This window comes from Orbicella franksi, chromosome 5 (assembly GCF_964199315.1).
Source record: "Orbicella franksi chromosome 5, jaOrbFran1.1, whole genome shotgun sequence".
NCBI lineage: Eukaryota > Metazoa > Cnidaria > Anthozoa > Scleractinia > Merulinidae > Orbicella > Orbicella franksi.
This window is the reverse complement of record NC_138149.1, coordinates 24166156-24188186: the sequence shown is the minus strand read 5'-3', so window position 1 is coordinate 24188186 and position 22031 is coordinate 24166156. Positions and strand designations below refer to the sequence as shown.

At 40.0% G+C, this 22031-nt stretch overlaps 3 protein-coding genes across 5 annotated transcripts in view; all 3 read left to right on the top strand.

The window, feature by feature from the left end:
- The first annotated feature begins 52 nt into the window (after positions 1–52).
- The window catches only part of LOC145487083 (uncharacterized), a 44306-nt gene continuing 22327 nt past the window's right edge, over positions 53–22031 (top strand). The window contains exon 1 of one of the 3 annotated variants that reach the window (XM_081465804.1): positions 53–438. The gene's annotated coding sequence lies outside the window, so the exon portion shown is untranslated. Of the gene's footprint in view, positions 439–7207; positions 8512–17299; positions 17650–22031 lie in introns of those variants that run through there. The other 2 variants (XM_081465805.1, XM_081465803.1) reach the window with 2 other exon arrangements.
- On the top strand, positions 432–17289 carry LOC145487097 (uncharacterized). Its single transcript, XM_081465819.1, has 4 exons — positions 432–2416; positions 3039–3491; positions 10919–11413; positions 12544–17289. The coding sequence occupies exons 1-4, from the start codon at positions 2152–2154 to the stop codon at positions 12822–12824; spliced, it is 1494 nt and encodes a 497-aa protein (XP_081321945.1). The 5' UTR covers positions 432–2151; the 3' UTR covers positions 12825–17289.
- On the top strand, positions 8508–10985 carry LOC145487134 (uncharacterized). The gene is made up of 2 exons (XM_081465861.1): positions 8508–10322; positions 10924–10985. Exons 1-2 carry the CDS (start codon positions 10058–10060, stop codon positions 10953–10955), a joined length of 297 nt encoding a protein of 98 aa, XP_081321987.1. The 5' UTR covers positions 8508–10057; the 3' UTR covers positions 10956–10985.

Sequence of the window (22031 nt, the reverse complement as noted above, 5' to 3'; positions counted from 1 at the left end):
AAAAAAAACACCCTAAGCGTTTTGAAGAAAACAGGAATAAAGTGATATCAGCCTTTGTTCCTTGAAAGAGATAGAAGTCAAATATGAATTATTTAAAAGTGAATTATGTATGTGAGATTGGAACAGTCAGACTACCTCTTTACGTATGCGCAAAGCCAAACACCTCTGAGAATTTGCCCCCTCGACAAAGATTCGTTGTGGAAAGTGATACCACTAACACATCAAGTGCACTTGAAATCTGAAATATATATTTTTCTTTTTGTTCAATACTGAACACGATACTGTTCCTCATCACCAGATCTCCTTCAAGTTCTTAGTCATTCCTAACATTTTTTCCTACCTCGCTAACCACAGAGCGAGCACCTATTAGACCCGAACAAAAGCTTATGAGCTCTTATGCAAGATCACTGCAAGACCCTAAAAAGTTAGCTAGACAAGGTAAGCAAATCTTAGCAGCTAGAAGAGCTATCTTAATACCTTACCACTTCATCTAAACGAACTTCAGACTCCCGAAATCTGAGCAATTCGCTCTTCTCCTAAACTGCTTTCTCGAATCCTGACGAGGGGTTGTCATGCATGTCTTACTAGAGGTGCCTCGCGCGGTTCATTTTTATTTTCTCGAGTATGAACGTTTCCAAGACAAAATCGAAGTAGGGAAAAAATGTTCGTGGAAGGACAGTCTTAGTCACCGCTTCTATCAAGGTACATGGCGGGTACCACTTAACGATAAAGTTAACGGTATCAGTAGCGTAGAATCTTGATCGTGATGTAGAAAGAGGAAATTTAAGTCTTAGACACTTGATTACACTCAAAGATGTCGGGATAAACCCCTAGTTCGACAGGGCACGGACAAAAACATCAAGAACGGATGTTTGGTTTCCAAGCTTACAAATAAAGAGACGTTGAATAGTCAGCTATAGCAAAAAGAACGAATAACGAATTAAATAACTTCAAAGCGACTGTTCTTCATGAAGTGCATATTCCTACGCTTTACTGTCTGACCCCCGTTCAAAATTTAACAAGGTATTTCTCGATTACTAATCATATTAATTGTCATTCCCAATAAAACATCAGAATGGCTATAAAATAGTGTAAAACATACAGCAGCAGGCAAATCTGCCTGTATCGACCTCTTTTTAACCACAAATTGTTTAGTGGAAACAGAAAATGCTGACTCGATCCAATGCGCTTTTGCCTTGTGATGAATTTCACTGGTGTCATATGATCATCAATTGATACTATCTTTACTGTTTTGACGTTACTGCTATGGTTACTGTGTCAAATCGTTTGACACTAGGTAAACGGTCGTCTAAATTATAACATCGGTTGCAGTTGACGGCTTGGCTGAACTCACGCGAATATGACAGGACAAACTACCGACTCATAGCTAAGTATAGCACTCAATAGATCTACAGATACACCGATGCAGGGCTCATAATAGCCTGCGAGCAGGTTCACCTTTGAGTCGCGCGCGAGCGGCGAAGAGCAAAGCGATCTGGCGGGAAGGAGTCTGGTGAATAGGCGCCAAGAAAGTGACTTTCTCGTCTCCCGGCTTGCCGCTCGATTTCGCGTTCGCGGCTAAGTTGCATGCCCTTGTGCTCCGACGTGAGCCTGCTCGCAGGCTAGGCTCATAATTTCACTGAGGGGAGGATTCGTAAAAGTAATTTTATGAAGGAATTGTGTCCTATTGAAACTGGTGCAGCGAGCATGCAGGACTTAATTGCCAAAGTAGAGTGTAGTAAATGGCCTAGTAGTTTGTCACTTGTCTACCAGCTGTAGAACACTGGTTAGCTAGAGGTGGATCGTGCAAGTTCGTCTCTCTTTAGGGATTCATGTATAAATTTATTTTTCATTGTGTTCCGTTGCAGCGGGGACACACTTTATAGAAGGCCTAGATAGAGATATTAGAGGATCTCAGCTATCAGCGCTAATTTCCCACCTACCAATTAAAATTTCAGCGTAATTTTCAGCTATCGTTCAATGTTACAGAAACCCCGAAGTTATAATTTGGACCAATTCTCAGGCGTTAGTAAAATCCCATTTATGCCACGGTACTGATACATAGTTTCTTTAACAACAAAATGTTTGTAGAGAAAAGCTGTGACGCTGTTGTTTGGCCAGAAAAAAAAGACTGGTACAAATTTAGGCGAGATGGATGACAAACACCGGGAAATCTTACGTCGCCAGCGTCCCAATTTACGCCGTGACCTGGAAGTAATGAAGCTGTTACCTAAATTGTTCTCAGTGTTAGACTCAGATGATGAAGAGGAAGTAAAGGCAGAGGCTACACGTCGAAAAATGGTCGACAAACTTTTGAGCATTCTACCCAAGAAAGGACCGAAGGCGTTTGACGTCTTTGTGAAAGGACTACAGGAGAACCAGCCTTGCTTAGCTGCTCCTTTGCTTCGGTATTCAGGTATTAAAAAAGCATGTTGTTTTGGACTGCGAAAACATTTCAAGGCTGTGTTGGCCAAAATTTACTGGATTGAGAAATAAAAGGACGTAACATTAGAATTGGTGTTCCTTTACAGTTCATCAAATGTGACGCAAATAAAATGAATAATTCAAATGTAAAGTCAGGGCGGGGTTCAACGGTACTACACAAGTACTCGGTCCTAAGAATTCCTTCTGCAGTTATTTTCTTACTGAACATATTTTGTTTGTAAAATTCGACCGCGAGGTAGTATAAAATCTTGACTTTGACCTGGCAAAATTCGTGATTGATTACGGTTCAGCGTTCATTACACTTGAACAACAAATGTAGCAAGTACCAACGAGTTGATCTACCATAAATTCTTATTACTATGGCGTTATAATTTTCTTACCACCACGCTCTTCTTGGGTTCTTAGGTATATATAACTCTTTTCTAGAGATGACGGTGCAGGCCAATCGTTTTGCGTGAGATAAATCGGTGTAATTGGCAGACTCAAACATACAGTAATAGGCGATTGTATCACATGATCTGTAGCAGTAAGATGAGTGTAAAAAAATAACTAACTACGTAAATAAACAATCTCATTTGTTTTTCTTCCTCTAGAAAAGGAGGAAATGAAGACCGAATTCCACTGCTGCAGAAAGCACAGTTCCAGGTTAAAAGAGAGAGCTCATGCCGTTACGAAAGACCAGCAAGAAAAGGAAATCACGGAGTCGAGGTTTCAGATGTTGGAGACCACAATTAAACGGCTGGAAGAGGAACTGTCAATTGAAAAAAGTCACAAAAAAGAACTGGTAGAGAACACAGCACGCTTGAACAAAATGTGCGACGAAATGAAGGAAGACATACGTATCGTTAAGAAAATATTAGAAGAGCGCAAAGAACCCGTCGAAATTCTGTCAGATAGCAGTGACTATTCACTACAGGAAGAATTCACTGTGGTTGATAGAATCCCGAATGCCCTCGAGCGCGAGAAAAGTTTGGAAAGACCAGAGAACTTCAGTTTTCCCGACACAGCGACATCACCTGAAGGACTAAACGAGTTTAAGCTTGAAGGTAAGTTTGCAGTTGATGTATATCTTGGAGCTTTATTTGCGATCACCAAACCAACAGAAGTGTCCCGATAGGCTCTAACGAAATCTCAGGGGGTTGCTCTGGGAAGATGGGAAGATGGGAAGATGTAAAAACTGTGTACCTGATCAGAACTGGTTTCAAAGGCAATAAAACTTTTCAAGTTAAGTTGGTTTAGGATGCCGGTATTTACATCTTGTCGGTCCGTCTGTCGGTCTGTCGGTCTGTCATCAGTCAGTCAGTCAGACAGTCAATCAGTTTGTCAGTCTGTCCGTCTCTCAGTCTGTCAGTCAGTTTGTCAGTCAGTCCGTCTGTCGGTCTGTCGGTCTGTCATCAGTCAGTCAGTCAGTCGGTCGGCCAGTCGAAATTGACATTGGCCATTGCCCATTCATCGCTGGATATTTTTTTTTAACTCTTGTATGACGATGTACGAGTATTCGTTTTGTTCAGTTTGAACCTTTGCCTCTGTAATAGCTAAACAGTTTTGGCAGTTGCTTGACGATCAGGCGGGTAGGGTTATTAAACTCACAGTACCTACACAGTTTCTTCGTGGAGAAGCTAAAAAGGTTTTTTTTTTTCAGGAATCATGGGAATTCAGTCGTTACAAAACCTCTCCTCCCCATTCCTGCTTGGAGTGACCTAAGATGTTTATAGCTAGCTCGTGTTGTATAGATGACATTCCATATAAGAACTCTTATAGCAGCTCTTAGGGACAAAGAAACCATTACATTTGAGCATTTGCATGTGCTATAAAAAACTAACTGATCACTTTTTTCGATCCAGGAAACCAAACGTGTTCACGATGCGGCCATAGGTTGAAGGAAGAATTCTACCCACAAAACAAAATCCGTCAACTTGAACTCAAGATAAAAGTCTTGGAAAACGAGAAAAGGCATAGAGAAACGGAAATCACAGAGTTAAGGGAGGCGAACGAAAGACTTAAAGCGTGCAACCCTTTTGGAGCACATCTAAATAAACTGGAACAACACATTGATAACTTCAGTAGGGAATTAGAAGACATTAACAGAAGGCTAGTGAAAGCTGCACGCAGGAATAGCTTTTAGTGACTCGCACATGCTCGTGCAATCGAACCTCTCCTCTCCTCTCTTTTTGATTTCACCTGATTTGTAAAGCTTGGCAATTTCTTTAGGTTCTTTCTTTTCCAGAAAAAGTCGAGTTTAGATGAAATTCAGTTGTGTGAGGAATAATTTCAAAGAAAGTTCTGTCTCGCCTCCTCATCTTAAACACGCGTTTCATTCGTCGTATCACCCTATCACTAATTTTCCTTCCTTTTTCTACAGTTGTTTCGTTTAGATGAAATCCTAAGATTATCCAGTTTATTTATAGTAATAGTGATTTATAGTGAAGGCATACTGAAGTATGCAGTGAATCAATTATTACCTCGGATCTAGTGCACTTGTAGAATAGATTTAATTTTATGGTTAAATTTTCTCATTTGATTCACAATATAATCGACCACATGTTTGAGGAAATTGCTGGCAATTTGGCAGTTTCTACCCGAAATTGCCTCACATCCACGTTGGATTACAGTGTAATGCAAAGGAGAAATGTTTAGTATATAAGTATTATGGCGTGGCCAAACAAAGTCACAGGTAGATGTAAGTTGAGAACTAAGGGGGCGTTTCTTAGGGAAAATCCGACAATTGCAATCCGGGTATTCGAATCCAAAACGGATTTTGCGTTTCTTTACTTAATTCCGAAAATAGATTTTAAACTCGAAGAACCAATTCCCCGAGTGGAATCAGTAGAGCAAACTTAAATCCGGATTTTCATGATTAATAATGATCAATTAATATTACTTTCTTTGGGAATTAAGGATTCGAAAAGAGACGTCGGCGTCTTCGCTGTGAAAATTGTAGACCGCCGATTATAATTGAACAATATCAATACGGTATGTTTTGAAATCTATTTACGGACTGATATATTGTTTAGATTGTAATTGCTGGCGCGAACACAGCGTTACACTAGTTTTCAGGCTTCCGCTCAAATTGCTACTTAAACTGCTTTTGCTACTTGGGCAGCGAGCGTCTGCCTGCACTTTCGACCATCTGTTTGTTCGGTTGCCTAGCTTGTGTTTGGGAGTTTGTTTGCTTTGCATTCGTTTGTCTACTCATTTCTCTGCCGTTCATTCAGTTGTTATTGTTTGTGCAGGGGACATCCTTCTCTTATTTAAACTCCTATCTATACCTAAAATTGAATGTTCTGTGAATAGAACTGACTTACCTTGCTTTTCTGTCGTATTCTTTGTTGTTTCACGGTGTTTGAGACCGTTTTGAAGCGTTTTCAGCGAGTTAGCGCCGCTGGCGGTGTCCCACCAAGAGTGGGACACCAAGAGTGGGACACCAACATCAGTGCTAACTCGCTGAAAACGCTGAAAACTCGCTGAAAACGTTTTAAAACGGCCTCAAAGACCGTGAAACAACAAAGAATACGACAGAAAAGAAGGTAAGTCAGTTTTATTCACAGAACATTCAATTTTAGGCATTTAAAGCAAACCCGTAAAGTTCCCTTACAAGCCCTTGTAAATCGCATCTTTGTAACACAACACCGCTTGAAGGCAAGAGTCACGTTCGCGTACATACCATTTACATTAATTATTTAATTCCTCTCATCTCGCGCTTGGGTCGCCTGTGCTTGCATACTCAATAACCTCTATCAACAGTCTCAATCTAGTAAAATCTAAAACTTAATTATTAAAAGGAAAAGTGCTTCTTTTCATGGCGTTCGCTCAGCGATCGGCTGATCAGCAACAGTGACATTTGTGTTTGAAGATGGACCGTTTGGACGTGTTACAGAAGCAATCCGTGATATTCCAGACGAACGTCTCGACATACTCGAGACGTTCAAGGAACAACATGAGGCATTGCTAGAAGTCGTCTTGGCCACAGCAGACTTGCAGCGTACACTGCAAGCCTTCTATGAATTCAGTAGCCGCGTAAATAAGATGGTTGACAAGAAAGACTTACTAGAGGAACACCTCCAAAGAAAAATTCAAAAAATAAATTAAAGCACCCCATTGTTAAGACATTTCAAACGGCCCTTTCAGAGCCACCACAAGAAAAAGTCTTGGTTTTCGTTCGCTTTGATTCGTGTCCTTGTTTTGCTGATAGAAAATTGGGAAAGGAAATAATATCCTTATTGAGGATTTCCACGATACACATTTAGCCAACTTGCAGCTAAGAGAAAACCTCAGGTCCCTCATAACATTTCAGTCCAAGTCCTTTTTCGCAAGACAAATGTCAGAGAAAGTAGCTTACAAGCCTTAAAATCTAAAAGGAAAGGCCGAAAACGCTGTCCCGACTGACTACCGTGGCGTTTTTGGTGCACCAACGATATTTAAGATCAGCAGCAGATACAAATGCTAGACTTTATACGGTACGCACACGGTGCTGCTTCGGATACCAACCCACTGAAGATCTAGAAACCACTTAACGGCCTACAAACACCCGGTCGGGCGTCTAATCACACAGAGCTTCATAAAAAGTAGAAACTTTTTTTGAGCGAGTTTTGAAAATCACGTCAACAGTCTCAGCAGCATTTTTTGTAATGTTTTCTCTCAAGTGTCGTTGCCCGAATCATGACCGTTTTCCCCGAGAAATTACGTCATTTTTCGTAGCTGGGGGGCTGCAGTTCCCCCCCCCCCCCAGCTCGTACACCTATGAATACAAAATAACGTTCTGCCTGCCAATTGCGTTACCGCTACATGTGAATCGAAGCATGCTGCTCATAAAAATGCAATGTTTACCGTTACGAATATTGGTCAGATATTTTCCGCTGACAAGAGTAATTGTATATTGTCTAACGTTGTTAGGTGTAAACAAGGTTGTTAAAACTCGTCGTGATGTGATTAAATATTTGAGTGGTGTGAATTGACCCCGAATAAAAAAAAGCGCGGTTGTTGAGTAGCCGTGAAAAGTGCTTGTTGCCAAACAGATGATCAAACGCAAGACTGACTATCAGATGCAAAGGATCAAGGTAGTCAACTTCGACAACAGATTTAAAAGAAACCTCAAACAATTTATACATGAGATGGGACAATTTTCAACTTACTTTAAGACTCCAAGAAAGAATTGCAGAGTGAATTCTTCCATTGGTCAAAATGATTCGTGTAAATATCCTCAGTGGCAAATGAATTTATATTTTGGATGGTAAACTATCTGCAAAGAAACTGCTTTCAGATGATGTAATAACAGCGTTAAAACACATCAGAGCAAGGCAGTTTTGGAAGACAATTCACCATTCTTTGAAAAGTATTTTCAAGACATTCTGACCTTACTTCTGGAGTATAATTAGCCTGCGAGCAGGTTCACCTTTGAGTCACGCGCACACACGCGAGCGGCGAAGAGCAAAGCGATCCGGCGGGAAGGAGTCTGGTGACTCACTTTCTCGTCTGTCGATTTCGCGCTCGCGGCTACGCCGCGCGCGCTTGTGCTTCAATGGAAGCGTGCTCGCAGACTAGTGTATAATTACAGGGTTACGTAATGCGGTCTTTTTACAAAACAATCGATGCACTTCGTGTGTGATTTAGATGATGTCATGGTAATGCGCGCAAGTTGCTGAACTGAGACATATATGCACAGACCAATACTTCGATGGAGTTGGAGCGCGAGTGAAAAAGCTGAGAAAATGATATCAACATTTGTCGCTTGAAAGGAATAGAGGTCAAAAATGAATTATTTAAAACGTGAATTGGAACAGTCAGACTATCTCTTTAAGCGTTAAGTCAAATATTTCTGAGAATTTGCCCCTTGAAAAAGACTCAGTGTAAACTGATATCACTGACACATGGAGTACATCTGAGAATATCTACATTTTTTAGTTTTTGTTTAGCAATGTCACGACACTGTTCCTCATTACCAGACCTCCGTCAAGGTCACGATCACAGCATCTTTCCCTATCTCACTAACCACAAAGCGAACAACTAACCAGAACCAAAGCTTGTGCAAGATCACTACAAGACCTAGTAAAACATTATTACGACAAGGTAAGCGAATCTTAGGAGCTTACAGAACTATCTTAAGACCTTACCAGTTTACCTAAACGCAATTCAAACTCTCGAAATCTGAACAATTCGACTTCTCCTAAACTACTTTCTCGAATCCCAACGAGAGGTTGTCATGCATGCATGTTTCACTAAGTTCAATTTCTTCAATTAAGTCTCGACGTATCCAGGAGTGAATTAAAGAAGGGACTAAAATGTTCGCAGAAGGACAGTTTTAGCGCGGTCACAGCTTCTATCAAGTACCGCTTAATGATAAAGTTAACGGTGTCAGTAGCGTAGAATCTTGTTCTTCGTGATGCAGAAAGAGGAAGTCAAGTCTAAGACACCTGACATTACACTCAAAGATGTCGGGAGAAACCCCTACTTCTACAGGGCACGAACGAAAGTCGCACAAAAAAACTAAGAATGCAAGTTTGCCTTACAAGCAGCCAAATTAAAACACGATGGATAGCTAGCCAAAAGAAAAAGAACGAATAACGAATTAAATAACTTGAGTTTAAAAGTGATTGTTGTTAATGAATTAAGTGCTTATTCCTATGTTTCATTGTGTGACCCCCGTTCAAAATATAACAAGGTATTTCTTGGTCGTTAATAGTCATTCCCAATAAAGCATCGGTATGGTTATAAAACAGGTGTAAAACATACAACAGAAGGCAAAACTGCCTGTATCGACCTCTTTTTGATTAAAATGGTTTAGTGGAAACATAAAATGCTGACTCGATCCAATGCACTTTTGCTTTGTGATGAAATTCACTGGTGTCATATGACTATCAGTTGATACTATGTTTACTGCTTTGACGTTATTGCTATGGCTACTGTGTCAAATCGTTTGACACTGGGTAAACGGTTGTGTAAATTATAACATTAGTTGCCATTGACCGCTTGGCTGAACGCACGCGAATATGATAGAACAAACTACCGACTCATAACTGTACGTAGTACAGCACTCAATAGATCTACAGATACACCGATGCAGGGCTCATAATAGCCTGCAAGCAGGCTCACCTTGAGTCGCGCGCGAGCTGCGAAGAGCAAAGCGATCTGGCGCGGGGAAGTAGTCTGGTGAAGAGGCGTCAAGAAAGTAATTTTCTCGTCTCGCGGCTTGGCTGCTCGATTTCGTACTCCCAGCTACATCACGCGCCCTTGTGCTCTGAAGTGAGCCTGCTCGCAGGCTAGGCTCATAGAGGTGACAGCTAGAGGTGGATCGTGCAAGTTCGTCTCTCTTCAGGGATTCATGTATAAATTTATTTTTCATTGTGTTCCGTTGCGGCGGGGACACACTTTATAGAAGGCCTAGATGGAGATTTTAGAGTCTCAGCTATCAGCGCTAATTTCCCAGCTACCAATTAAAATTTCAGCCTAATTTTCAGCTATCGTTCAATGTTGCAGAAATCCCGAAGTTATAATTTGGACCAATTCTCAGGCATTAGTAAAATCCCATTTATGCCACGGTATTGATACATAGAGAAAAGCTGTGACGCTGTTGTTTGGCCAGAAAAAAAAAAAGACTGGTGCAAATCTAGACGAGATGGATGACAAACACCGGGAAATCCTACGTCGCCAGCGGCCCAATTTACGCCGTGACCTGGAAGTAAAGAAGATGTTACCTAAATTGTTCTCAGTGTTGGACCTAGATGATGAAGAGGAAGTAAAGGCAGAGGCTACACGTCGAAAAATGGTCGACAAACTTTTAAACATTCTGCCCAAGAAAGGACCGAAGGCGTTTGACGTCTTTGTGAAAGGACTACAGGAGATCCAACCTTTCTTAGCTGCTCCTTTGCTTCAGTATTCAGGTATTAAAAGAACCTGTTGTTTTGGACTGCGAAAACGCGTCAATGCTAGTTTGCCAAAAATTTACTGGATCGAGAAAAGACGAAATATTAGAATTGGCGTTTCTTTACAGTTCATCAAGTGTGACGCAAATAAAATGAATAATTAAAATGCAACGCCAGGGAGGGGTTTAACCGTACTTATACATAAGTACCCGGCCCAAAGAATTCCTTCTGCAGTTATTTTCTCGCTGAACATATCTCGTTTGTAAAATTCGACCGTAAGGTACGTAGTATAAATCTTGACTTTGACCTGACAAAATTCGTGATTGATTACGGCTCAGCGTTCATTACACTTGAACAGCAAATGTAGCAAGTACCCACGAATTTACTATGGCGTTATAATTATCTTATAATTTTCTTACCACCAGGCTCATCGTGGGTTCTTACGTATATATAACTCTTTATTAGAGATGACGGTGCAGGCCAATCGTTTTGCGTGAAATAAACCGGTGTAGTTGGCAGTCTCAAACATACAGTAATGGGCCATTGTATCACGTGATCTGTAGCAGTCAGACGAGTGTAGCAAAAGATGAACTTCATTTGTATTTTCCCTCTAGAAAAGGAGGAAATGAAGACCGAATTCAACTGCCGTAGAAAGAACAGTTCCAGGTTAAAAGAGAGAGCTCATGCCGTTACGAAAGACCAGCAACAAAAGGAGATCACGGAGTCGAGGTTTCAGATGTTGGAGACCACAATTAAACGGCTGGAAGAGGAACTGTCAATTGAAAAAAGTCAGAAAAAAGAACTAGTAGAGAACACGGCACGTTTGAACAAAATGTGCCACAAAATGAAGGAAGACATACGTATCGTTAAGAAAATATTAGAAGAGCGCAAAGAACCCATCAAAACTCTGTCAGAAAGCAGTGACAATGTATTGAACGAAAGCGCTTGTGAAGAGAGGACGCGTTGTTATTCACTACAGGAAGAATTCATTGTGCTTGATAGAATCCCGAATGCCCTCGAACGCGAGAAAAGTTTGGAAAGACCAGAGAACTTTAGATTTCCCGACACAGCGACATCACCTGAAGGACTAAACGAGTTTAAGCTTGAAGGTAAGTTTGCAGTTGACTGGTGTATTTCTTGGAGATTCATTTGCGATCACCAAACCAACAGAAGTGTCCCGATAGGCTCTAACGAAATCTCAGGGGTTTCTCTTATGGGAAGATGTGAAACCTGTGTACCTGATCAGAACGGATTTCAAAGGCAATATAACTTATCAAGTTAAGTTGGTTTAGGATGCGGCATTTACATCTTGAATTAATTATTTCACTTAAATGGTAAGAACAAAGGAGTGTCGGTCGTTCGCAGGGTGTAAATAGGTCGCTTAGTCAGCCAGTCATGATCACCATCAATCATTCAGTCATTCAGTTAGTCAGTTACTCAGTTACTCAGTCAATCAGTCAGTCAGTCAGTTACTCAGTCAATCGGTCTGTTTGTCTGTCAGTCTGGCAGTCAATCAGTCCGTCCGTCCGTCAGCGAGTCAGTCAGTCAGCCAGTCTGTCAGTCAGTCTGTTTGTCTGTCAATCAGTCTGTCTGTCAGTCAGTCAGTCAGTCAGTCTGTCAGTTAGTCAGTCAGTCAGTCTGTCAGTGTCAGTCTGTCAGTCTGTCAGTCTGTCAGACTGTCAGTCAGTCTGTCAGTTAGTCAGTCAGTCAGTGAGTCAGTCTGTCAGTCTGTCAGTCTGTCGGTCTGTCAGTCTGTCAGTATGTCAGTCTGTCAGTCTTTCAGTCAGTCAGTCAGCCAGTCAGTTGGTCAGTCGAAATTGACAGTGGCCATTGCCCATTCTTCGCTGGATATTTTTTTTAACCCTTGTATGACGATGTACGAGTATTCGTTTTGTTCAGTTTAAACCTTTGCCTCTGCAATAGCTAAACAGTTTTTACAGTTGCTTGACGATCAGGCGGGTAGGGTTATTAAACTCACGGTACCCAAACGGTTTCTTCGTTGAGAAGCTAAAAAAGTTTTTTTTAAATTTTTTTATAGGAATCACGGGAATTCAATCGTTACAAAATCTCTCCTCCCCATTCCTGTTTATAGTGACCTAAGATGTTCATAGCTAGCTCGTGTTGTATAGATGACATTCCGAATAAGAACTCTTATAGCGGCTCTTGGAGACAAAGAAACCATTACATTTGAGCATTTGCATGTGCTATGAAAACTAACTGATTATTTTTTTGGATTCAGGAAACCAAACATGTTCACGATGCGGCTATAGGTTGGAGGAAGAATTCTACCCACAAAACAAAATCCGTCAACTTGAACTCAAGATAAAAGTCTTGGAAAACGAGAAAAGGCATAGAGAAACGGAAATCACAGAGTTAAGGGAGGCGAACGAAAGACTTAAAGCGTGCGACCCTTTTGGAGCACATGTAAATAAACTGGAACAACACATTGATAACTTCAGTAGGGAATTAGAAAACATTAACAGAAGGCTAGTGAAAGCTGCACGCAGGAATAGCTTTTAGTGACTCGCACATGCTCGTGCAATCGAACCTCTCCTCTCCTCTCTTTTTGATTTCACCTGATTTGTAAAGCTTGGCAATTTCTTTAGGTTCTTTCTTTTCCAGAAAAAGTCGAGTTTAGATGAAATTCAGTTGTGTGAGGAATAATTTCAAAGAAAGTTCTGTCTCGCCTCCTCATTTTAAACATGAGTTTCACTCGTCGTATCACAGCATCATTAATTTTCCTTCCTTTTTTCTACAGTTGCTTCGTTTAGATAGAATCCTAAGATTAGCCAGTTTATTTATAGTAATATAGTGATTCATAGTGAAGGCGTACTGAATTAGCAGTGAAATAATTATTACCTCGGATCCAGTGCACTTGTAGAATAGATTTAATTTGATGGTTAAATTTTCTCATTTGATTCACAATATAATCGACCATGTGTTTGAGGAAGTTGCTGGCAATTTGGCAGTTTCTACCCGAAATTGCCTACATCCACGTTGGATTACACTGTATTGCAAGGGAGAAATGTTCACAAAATAGGGCTACTGTTAAATATTATGGCGTGGCCAAACAAAGTCACAGGTAGATGCAAGTTTGAGAACTAAGAGGGCGTTTCTTAGTCAAAATCCGAAAATCACAATCCGGGTATTCGAATCCAGAACGGATTTTGCGTTTCTTTACTCAATTCCGAGTGAAGAGACATCGATTTACTGCTAAGTACATCTGGTGACGAGGATGTCGATTACACAGCCCCCAAAACACCTTGTTACTGTCCTCCAACGGACACTGAAGAACACATGGCGGAGGACAAACAAAATAATGCTTACGGAAAAGCATCTATACTAAACCGTAATTCACGAGGGGAGTCCGTGCAGGCCTGTCATATCTTTTGTTTTCTATACTGGATAATTTTGTCACATAACTTTTAAATGAACAACGACAATGCTAGAGAAATTCGTTCGTTGCACTATCTGTTCAGGTCAGCAAATGACCAATAAAAATCAGTGATTGTTTTTGGGACAGTCATCAGCAAATGGGATTTAAACGCTCGAACGTGGTGTTTAGGTAAATTTAATAACACACGGCTGAGACTGAAAGGGTGTAATTTTGTCGGAAAATGACTCCAGCTCGTAACATTCATAAAATTTGGCCAGGTTAGCCTTGATTTTGATACCCTTGCAACATTTGATTGCGTTCACAGGGAAAACGCAGCACCACATCAAAATTATCTCAGCCTCAATCTGCACTTGAAAAGCATCAGCAACGAGATTATAAATCAATCACTCAATCAATCAACTCTTTGTTTTGCATGAAAGGGGCCTTGGCAAAACGTTGGAAGCGATGCATTGAAAGCAAGTCCGTTTTGATATCAATTTGAATTACTTGAACAAAAAGATAGCTGGAAAATACAGTAGAGCTCTGAAAAGCAATTTTCTGGAAAAAGGGATTTTACTGCAATGCAAAAACGATCGTTTCATTATATACCTGATTCTTAATCCAATGGAGCAGACAAAAATGGCTGGACTTCCTGCAATGTCTTCACGAAAGTCATCAAAGGTTGCAGGCTCTCTCCTGGGTAGGATCTCTAACAGTTTGTCAATCCTGTTCTCTCTCGTAGCTTTCACTTTTACTTCCTGTTCATTCGTGACGTCCAACGCGTTGACCAAATAAGGTAGGAGCTTCATTGGCTCCAGGTCCCTCCTAATCGTGGACCAATGGCGGCGTAGAATGTTCCTGTTTCTGTCATTCATCTTTTTTCAACTTGGTACCCGTCTATTTACAGCCAGACACGAGAGTCACAATTTATGCCTGCAAACCTGGTGCTAACTGAAAGATAACGTTTTTGCTATCATAGTTTTTTGTTGTTATAATTGCTGGTGTTGTTATTGTCCTTGTTGTTGTGGGTTGAACAATTGTTGTACGTCCCTTTTTCACTATTCCACTCAATCGAGTTATTTTTTTCCCCTTTCATAGACTCTCTGCTGAAATATTTTTATATTACATGGTATTTAATTCCCCTCGATTAGCCTCTGTTAGTCGTGGATCAAGTTGGTTTCTCCCGTTGTCCATTAAAAGTTTTGTTCATGCATGCAGTCGTTCGTTATTGTTTTTAATCTGGATGATATCCTTTGCAAAATGATGGTGTATGTCTAAGCACGTATCACAGTAAACTAGTCTTCAGACGTTTACTGATCATGGTAACCTAACAACTGACGACTTTTTGTGGCGTTAATCCGCATAATCAGAGATATGGTGGGACTTTGAAAAAGCAAGATAAAAGTTAAGTTCACAGCCTTATGAGCTCTCCTAAAGTACTACTTTCTTTTTCACAGTCCCTTTAATTGTTTTTTTATTCTGTATATTTGTTTGTTTGATTTTTATTTTGCTGCAAAAATGTTCTGTTACCTCCTCGCAAAAACAATGATGCCGATTGATAAAACTGAACACTGATCGAACGAGAGTTGATATATATGGCGAGGGACCAAAGCGTTAGCGACGAGAGAGATTGGTTGGCTTGGTTGGCTTAAAAGAAGATCAACAATCTCGTGCGTTTTTGTGTTTTCCCAGTTGCGATATGAGAGTGTCCACTTTGTAAGCATTTTAATTTTCTATGTCAGGGAGCAAAGGCTTTCTCTGTCTTTTTGACATTTTGCAAACGAGAAACCATAAAGCAAATTGCTTTTAATTTTCCGTTCTCTCCAGACTGCACTGGAATGAAAGATAGATTGTATAAACTCACAATTACATTTTTAATATTCCTGGTCAACAAATTGAGGTAGAAATAACAAAGAAATGATAATAATAAAATAATCACATTTCTGTTTTCTTAAATACCCGATCTCTGGACCCGACAGACAAATTGTATTCAACGGGATGTTTCTCTTTTTATCACCGCAAATGTATCCAGCAACTTCCGTATTAAAAACTATATTGGCCTATGAATTCAATTCGCAGACATGGCGGCGAAGAAGCATGAATAAAATTTATTTCAAGTTTGTTTTGGTAACCCAAAGCGGACTTCATATAAATTTGCAGGGGTTTTCCCTCGACTATTATAACAAGTAATCTTTACTTATCAAAAACCAGTTTATTTGATGTCACTTTCATTTGATTTCACATGTCGGGATAAACCCCTACTCGTGTAGTCGGCGTAGAGAGCAAAGACATAACAGGGCAATAAAATTTGCACAAGAACGGCTTTCTTTTACCGCTCAGTTGAATGTCTCTTTAATGGTTTTTTTACTTTCATTCTTTAGAAAAAGATTGTAAACCTCAGTAAAATGAAAACTTAATTCAAATCTTTAATCCCCGCGTTTAATTATTTGAAGACTCAGCAACTTTTGATGAAGTTAACTTCATCTGTGAGTCAAGCCAAACTATGAAACCACTTAAAAGTTTCGTCAACTTTATAATCTTATAAAGAACATGATTTTACACCGATTTTATGCTCCATTAACGCCCTGGCTGATAAATATTATTTATTCTTCGATCGGGGCAGCAATTAAATGGTCAGAAACCCCAAGTTAAGTCGTTCCTAACGTGTTGTTACTAGCAATACAAAATAAAGTTAACTGCCTGCCAATTGCAAGTGCGTTATCACGGTGACATGAAGCGTGCTGCTCATAAAACTGCAATGTTTACCATTACGAATATTGGTCAAATATTTCCCGCTGACAAGAGTAATTGTATATTGTATAACGTTGTTAGGTGTAAACAAGGTTGTTAAAACTCGCCATGATATGATTAAATATTTGAGTGGCGTGAATTAGCCCCGAATAAAAAAAAAAAAAAAAAAACGCAGTTGATCAGTAGCCGTAAATTAAAAGTGCTTGCCGTCAAAAGGAGGATCACGCAAGACTGACTCCCAGATACAAAAGATCAAGGTAGTCAACTTCGACAACAAATTTTAAACAAACCTCAAACAATTTATACATAAGATGGGACAATTTTCAGCCTACTTTAGGATCCAACAAAGAAATGAAGAGTTGATTCCTCATCTGGTAAAAATGATTCGTGTTAATATCCACGTTTTGACCTCAAGTGGACAGTCGGTTCTAAACGACGACGAAGTTGGGTCTTCAAGCCAACTTTGTTTCCCTACTGATATCAGCAAATGAATCTATACCTTGGATGGTAAACTATTTGCAAAGAAACTACCCTCAGATCGTTTAATAACAGCGCTAAAACACTCAGAGCAATGTAGTTTTGGAAGACAATTTACCATTCTTTGAAAAGCATTTTCAAGACATTATAACCTTACCTCTAGTGTATAATTACAGGGTGACGTAACGCAGTCTATTTACAAGCCAATCAAATGCTTTTCATGTGTAATTTAGCTGTTGTCATGGTAATGGTGTCTCAACAAATTGTCGAATAACACGTCGATCGAGTTAGCGCTTGAGTGAAGAAGCTGATAGAAGAAACCTAAGCGTTTTGAAGTAAACAGGACTAAAATGATATCTACCTTTGTCGCTTGAAAGGAATAGAGGTCAAATATGAATCATTTAAAAAGCGAATTATGCATGTGAGATTAAAACAGTGAGACTATCTCTCTACTTATGCGCAAAGTAAAAAATCTCTGAGAATTTGCCCCCTTGGCAAAGAATCATTGTGTAAAGTGATACCACTGACACATCAAGCACACCTGAGATCTAAGAAATATATACTTCTCTTTTTGTTCAGTAATGACACGACACTGTCCCCTCATTACCAGACCTCCTTCAAGGCCTCATTCCTAACATATTTCCTACCCGGCCTCGCTTAGCACAGAACGGGCATCTAATTAAACCCGAACAAAAGCTTACGCAAGATCACTGCAAGACCCTGCAAACTTAACTAGACAAGGTAAGCGAATCTTAACAGCTAAAAGAGCTATCTTATAACCTTACCAGTTTACCTAAACGAACTATAAACTCTCAAAATATGAGCAATTCGCCCTTCTCCTAAACTGCTTTCTCGAATCCTGGCGAAAGGTTGACATATATGTCTTACCAGAGGTGCCTCGCAACGGGTCATTTTATTTTCTCGAGTATCGACGTTCCCAGGACAAAATCAAAGTAGGGACTAAAATGTTCTTGAAAGGACTCACTCACTTAGGAAAGGCTTTTAAAGGGCAGCATTGTGGGTACCACTTAATCATGACGAAGTTAACGGTATCAGTGGCGTAAAATAATGTTCATGATGCAGAAAGAGGAAGTTAAGTTTAAGACACCTGATATTGCGCTCAAAGATTTCGGGATAAACCGCTACTTCGACACGGCACGAACTAAAGCCGTACGGAAAACAAAAAAGGCAAGTTTGGCTTCTAAGCTTACAAATTAAGAGACGTCGATTAGTTAGTCAAAGGAAAGAGAGCGAATAACGAATGAAATAACTTAAAAGCGACTGATGTCAACAAATTGCATAATCCTATGTTTCACGGTCTGATCCCTGTTCAAAATCAGCAAGATATTTCTCGGTCATTAAGAGTCATTCCCAATAAAACATAGGTATGGCTATAAGATAGGTGTTAAACATATAGCTGTGTGCAAAAAAGCAACAAATCAGTTGGTGGAAACAGAATAAATATGAATAAGTGCTGACTCGATCCAATGCACTCTTGATTTGTGATCCTAAACCACAAACAAAGTTGCTGCTGACACATGATCGTCATTTAATTTGCTACTGTCTTCATTGTTTTGAAGTTACTGCTATGGTTACTGTGTCAAATCGTTTGACATTGGCGATACCGAGTGAGATAACATCAGTCGCAGTCGACTGCCCGGCTAAACTCACGCGATTATGACAAAGAACTAACTGGCGATTAAGTACAGCAGTTAAAAGGAGAGAGAACTTCATGATTCATGTGATGAAATACCAATGCAGGGTTCATAAAATCGTTAGTTATTCTAATTCTCAAACTGGAGGAACTGTGTTTCAGTAGACTAAAGCCACAAAGTTTTACTCCTATTAACAATGAACCAAGGAAACCGGTCCCAACATGCAAGACCTAATTTAGTTTCACGAGAAAGTAATTGGCCTAGTTTGTCGTTAGTTTAGCGTCCGTAGTTCCCTGCTTAGCCATAATTCAGACAGTCGTCTACTCCCTTTAGGGATCATTAATTTTTTTTCCAGTGTGTCCTGTTCCAGAGGCCCTGACACACTGTATAGACGCTTAGATGAGGGTACTAGCTAGACCCTCAGTTATCAGTTAAATTCGGTGATTTTTGAGCTACCAGTCAAAATTCCAGCCCATTTCTATCGAGTGTCGCAGATCTCAGAAATCCTGAAGTTAAAAGAAAAAAATTTGCGCTATTTCTCAACTCAGTGGCAGTTAATTTGGACCAGTTTTTGGGAATTAGTTAAACCCCATCCAGACCCCTTGTATATACAGTACTTTATACATACTAGTTATGCGACGCTTTCTAGTGGCATACCATGTCGTATCCCACGGGTCAGTCGTATTTTCTCGGAATACACAAGTTCCTTTAGGTTAGGTGTCTATATCAGGAAAATACAAGTGACAAGTAGGATATTCCATAAGCAATAAACCACTCTTTCCATGGGTTTACCGGCGCAGTAAACCGCGCAGGATGTTGAGAGAGCACGAGAAAAATAAAGCTTGTAAGTCACGCGCCGTTAGGCGAGTGATTTACAGGCTTTTCGAGTGTTATCCCAACATCCCAAGTGGTTTATTGCGCCGGTAGACCCATAGAAACAGTGGTCTATCGCCTTTATGAAATAACTATGGAGAACGCCTGACAATGGGAGAAAAATTTATTGTACTTTTCTGATCAAGTTGCTTATTCCCATCAAATTCATGAGATGACGCGGCAAACCAATCACAACAAATGAAAGAATGAAAGTACAGACTCCGCACCGGACACGAAATCCGCAGAGCAAAGCGACGAAAACATTTCACGCTAAGAAAGTTTTAAGAAAGGAAAGGAAAAGGTTATCGGTGAAAGGGAAAAAAATAAAAAATAAAAAATAAAAAAATAACAATCAACTCACAAGTATTCTGACGGGGAAATGGAGGAATTCGTAGGTGGAATCGGTCATCACGAAAGTAAAAGGCTGTCCATGTGCTTGGCGACGTGATTCAACGCAGTGTGTAACGATAACTTTCCAAAGTTTTGCGAATGAAATAAAGGTTAGTTACAGAAACGCTGCTTCCAAAATTTATTCAAAATTTATTTACTTATGTGGAAGGCTATGAAGTCCGTGTTTCTCGGTATTTTGCTAAATGAAAACTATTGCCTGAAAGCTAAGCTGATGGAAACCAAATTCTATTATCGTGTTAAACTCAAAATGTCTCATAGAGAAATATTTTCCCAGCTTTTTTGACAACCCAAATTGATCAGTCAAGCCCAGCTGACTCTGTCAACCCACAGACCGTGGAAAGCACCCCAAAAAAGGATTTAAAACTTCTTTAATTTTAATCTCAAGCGTAATCGGAGTCGGCGTAAAATTTTTGCCGTGGAAAAAACAGATAAAGCTTTATATGACGACCAACTTCAGGTCCTTGTTTTCCTCGCAGATTTCTATGTTGAATGAAAAGATATTCCTGTTTTTGATATCTCAGCCAGTGAAAGGCAAAACTGTTTGTTACATTTGTTATCGCTAGAGTTCCGAGTTCTCCTGTTTCCGCATAGAGCTGCCATAGATCGGAAACCGTGGTTTACCGGTACAATAGAACATAGGTTTAGCAACTCTATTGACCAATCAGAGCGTACGTAGTATCGAAGTTATTTCATAAGTATATCACGAGAGAGTGTTGCAAAACTATTTTATATCAAGCCATAGAAAATAAAGTGGCTAACATAATCAATGCAACATACGCGCGGCGCACGATGGGAAGGGTGGGTGTACAGTAATACCGTTGAATATACAACCGTCTCGCGTTCTGATTGGCGGTATTTTCTTATTCAGAATACCGTATTTATTACATTTATTACAGTCAGAAGTTAACCGAGTGGTAACATATTGATAAAAACGATATATCCTCACATGTGAAGATATCAATTTTGAAAATGATCCTTTGTCCCTTTAACTACACTTAAATCTTTTGGTGTACGATCGAAACATCTTCGGATCTTGTTCGGTCGTCTTCGGCAATCTTCGGCAATCTTCTGTAATCTTCGAAAAATTTCCGGAAATCTTCGGGAAATGTTCGGAACGGTCGTCTGGCCTTTGGACCAATTTTAGAAAATCTTCGGAAATCGTCGGAAAGTGGTCGGAATTCTTCGGAAAATCGTCACAAACGTCGTTATGCATTGTAAACATTTTATATAATAAAAAGAAAATTACACGTCCGCGCGGAGATACGAAATTTATCTTCTCGTGTTGAAAAATATTTCCTCGCTCACTCGTGAAATATTTTTCAACACGAGAAGATAAATTTCGTATCTCCGCGCGGCCATGTAGTATCCTCTATTTATTATATGGCTTTGGCTTGTGGCCGATATAACGCGCGCTCTGATTGGTTAATTGTCACTGAATTGTAGGGCATTATTCTCCCGTAATGCCCACGGGCCGATTACGGATTATGCAAATTAGGAAGAGCCTGGTTCTGAAAATTCAAGCGCATTGAAGCGATGAAAGCCGATTAAAATCAGTACGAGAATATCAGTAGCTAAAAGTTTAGAGATATTTCTTTAATAAAATTTATATAGATGACTTACCAGTCGGTAACCTTGGCGGGCACTAGTGAAAAACAATCAAAGTTTGCCTAGTCTTAAGTAAAGCTAAAATCGCTAAGTAAACACCATCGGCAGATCTGCCATGCATCCTGAGCAGAACACCACAAAGAAACTTATAAGTTATCATCTTAGTCACAGCAATTATCGAAGTATTGAACTCCGTCAAAGTTCTTGTCAAATAGATTCCCTCGCTTTGACACAAGCAAGTGTAAATCAGCTTCCAGGATCATCAGATGTAAACAATCGGGCGGTTTCTGTCGGTAGCAGTGTTTCTGATAACTGCAGACGTTCACAAAGCTTGAAATGTTCATCCATAAATCCCAGAATGAAGAAGGCGAAGATATGTTGTCGAAAGCGAATGCGAAGATCGAGTTAAGCTTATTTTGAGCAGTGCATTCTGAAGCATTAGTATCTTCTTTCACCGAAAGACGGTTGGTTTGGACAATTTTGAAGCACTTGCTGTCTTTTCTATATGCGTTGACGTTTCGCCCCAAAAGTCGGAAAAACTTCCCCATCAACTTGTGGTACCACGATACTAAAATACGT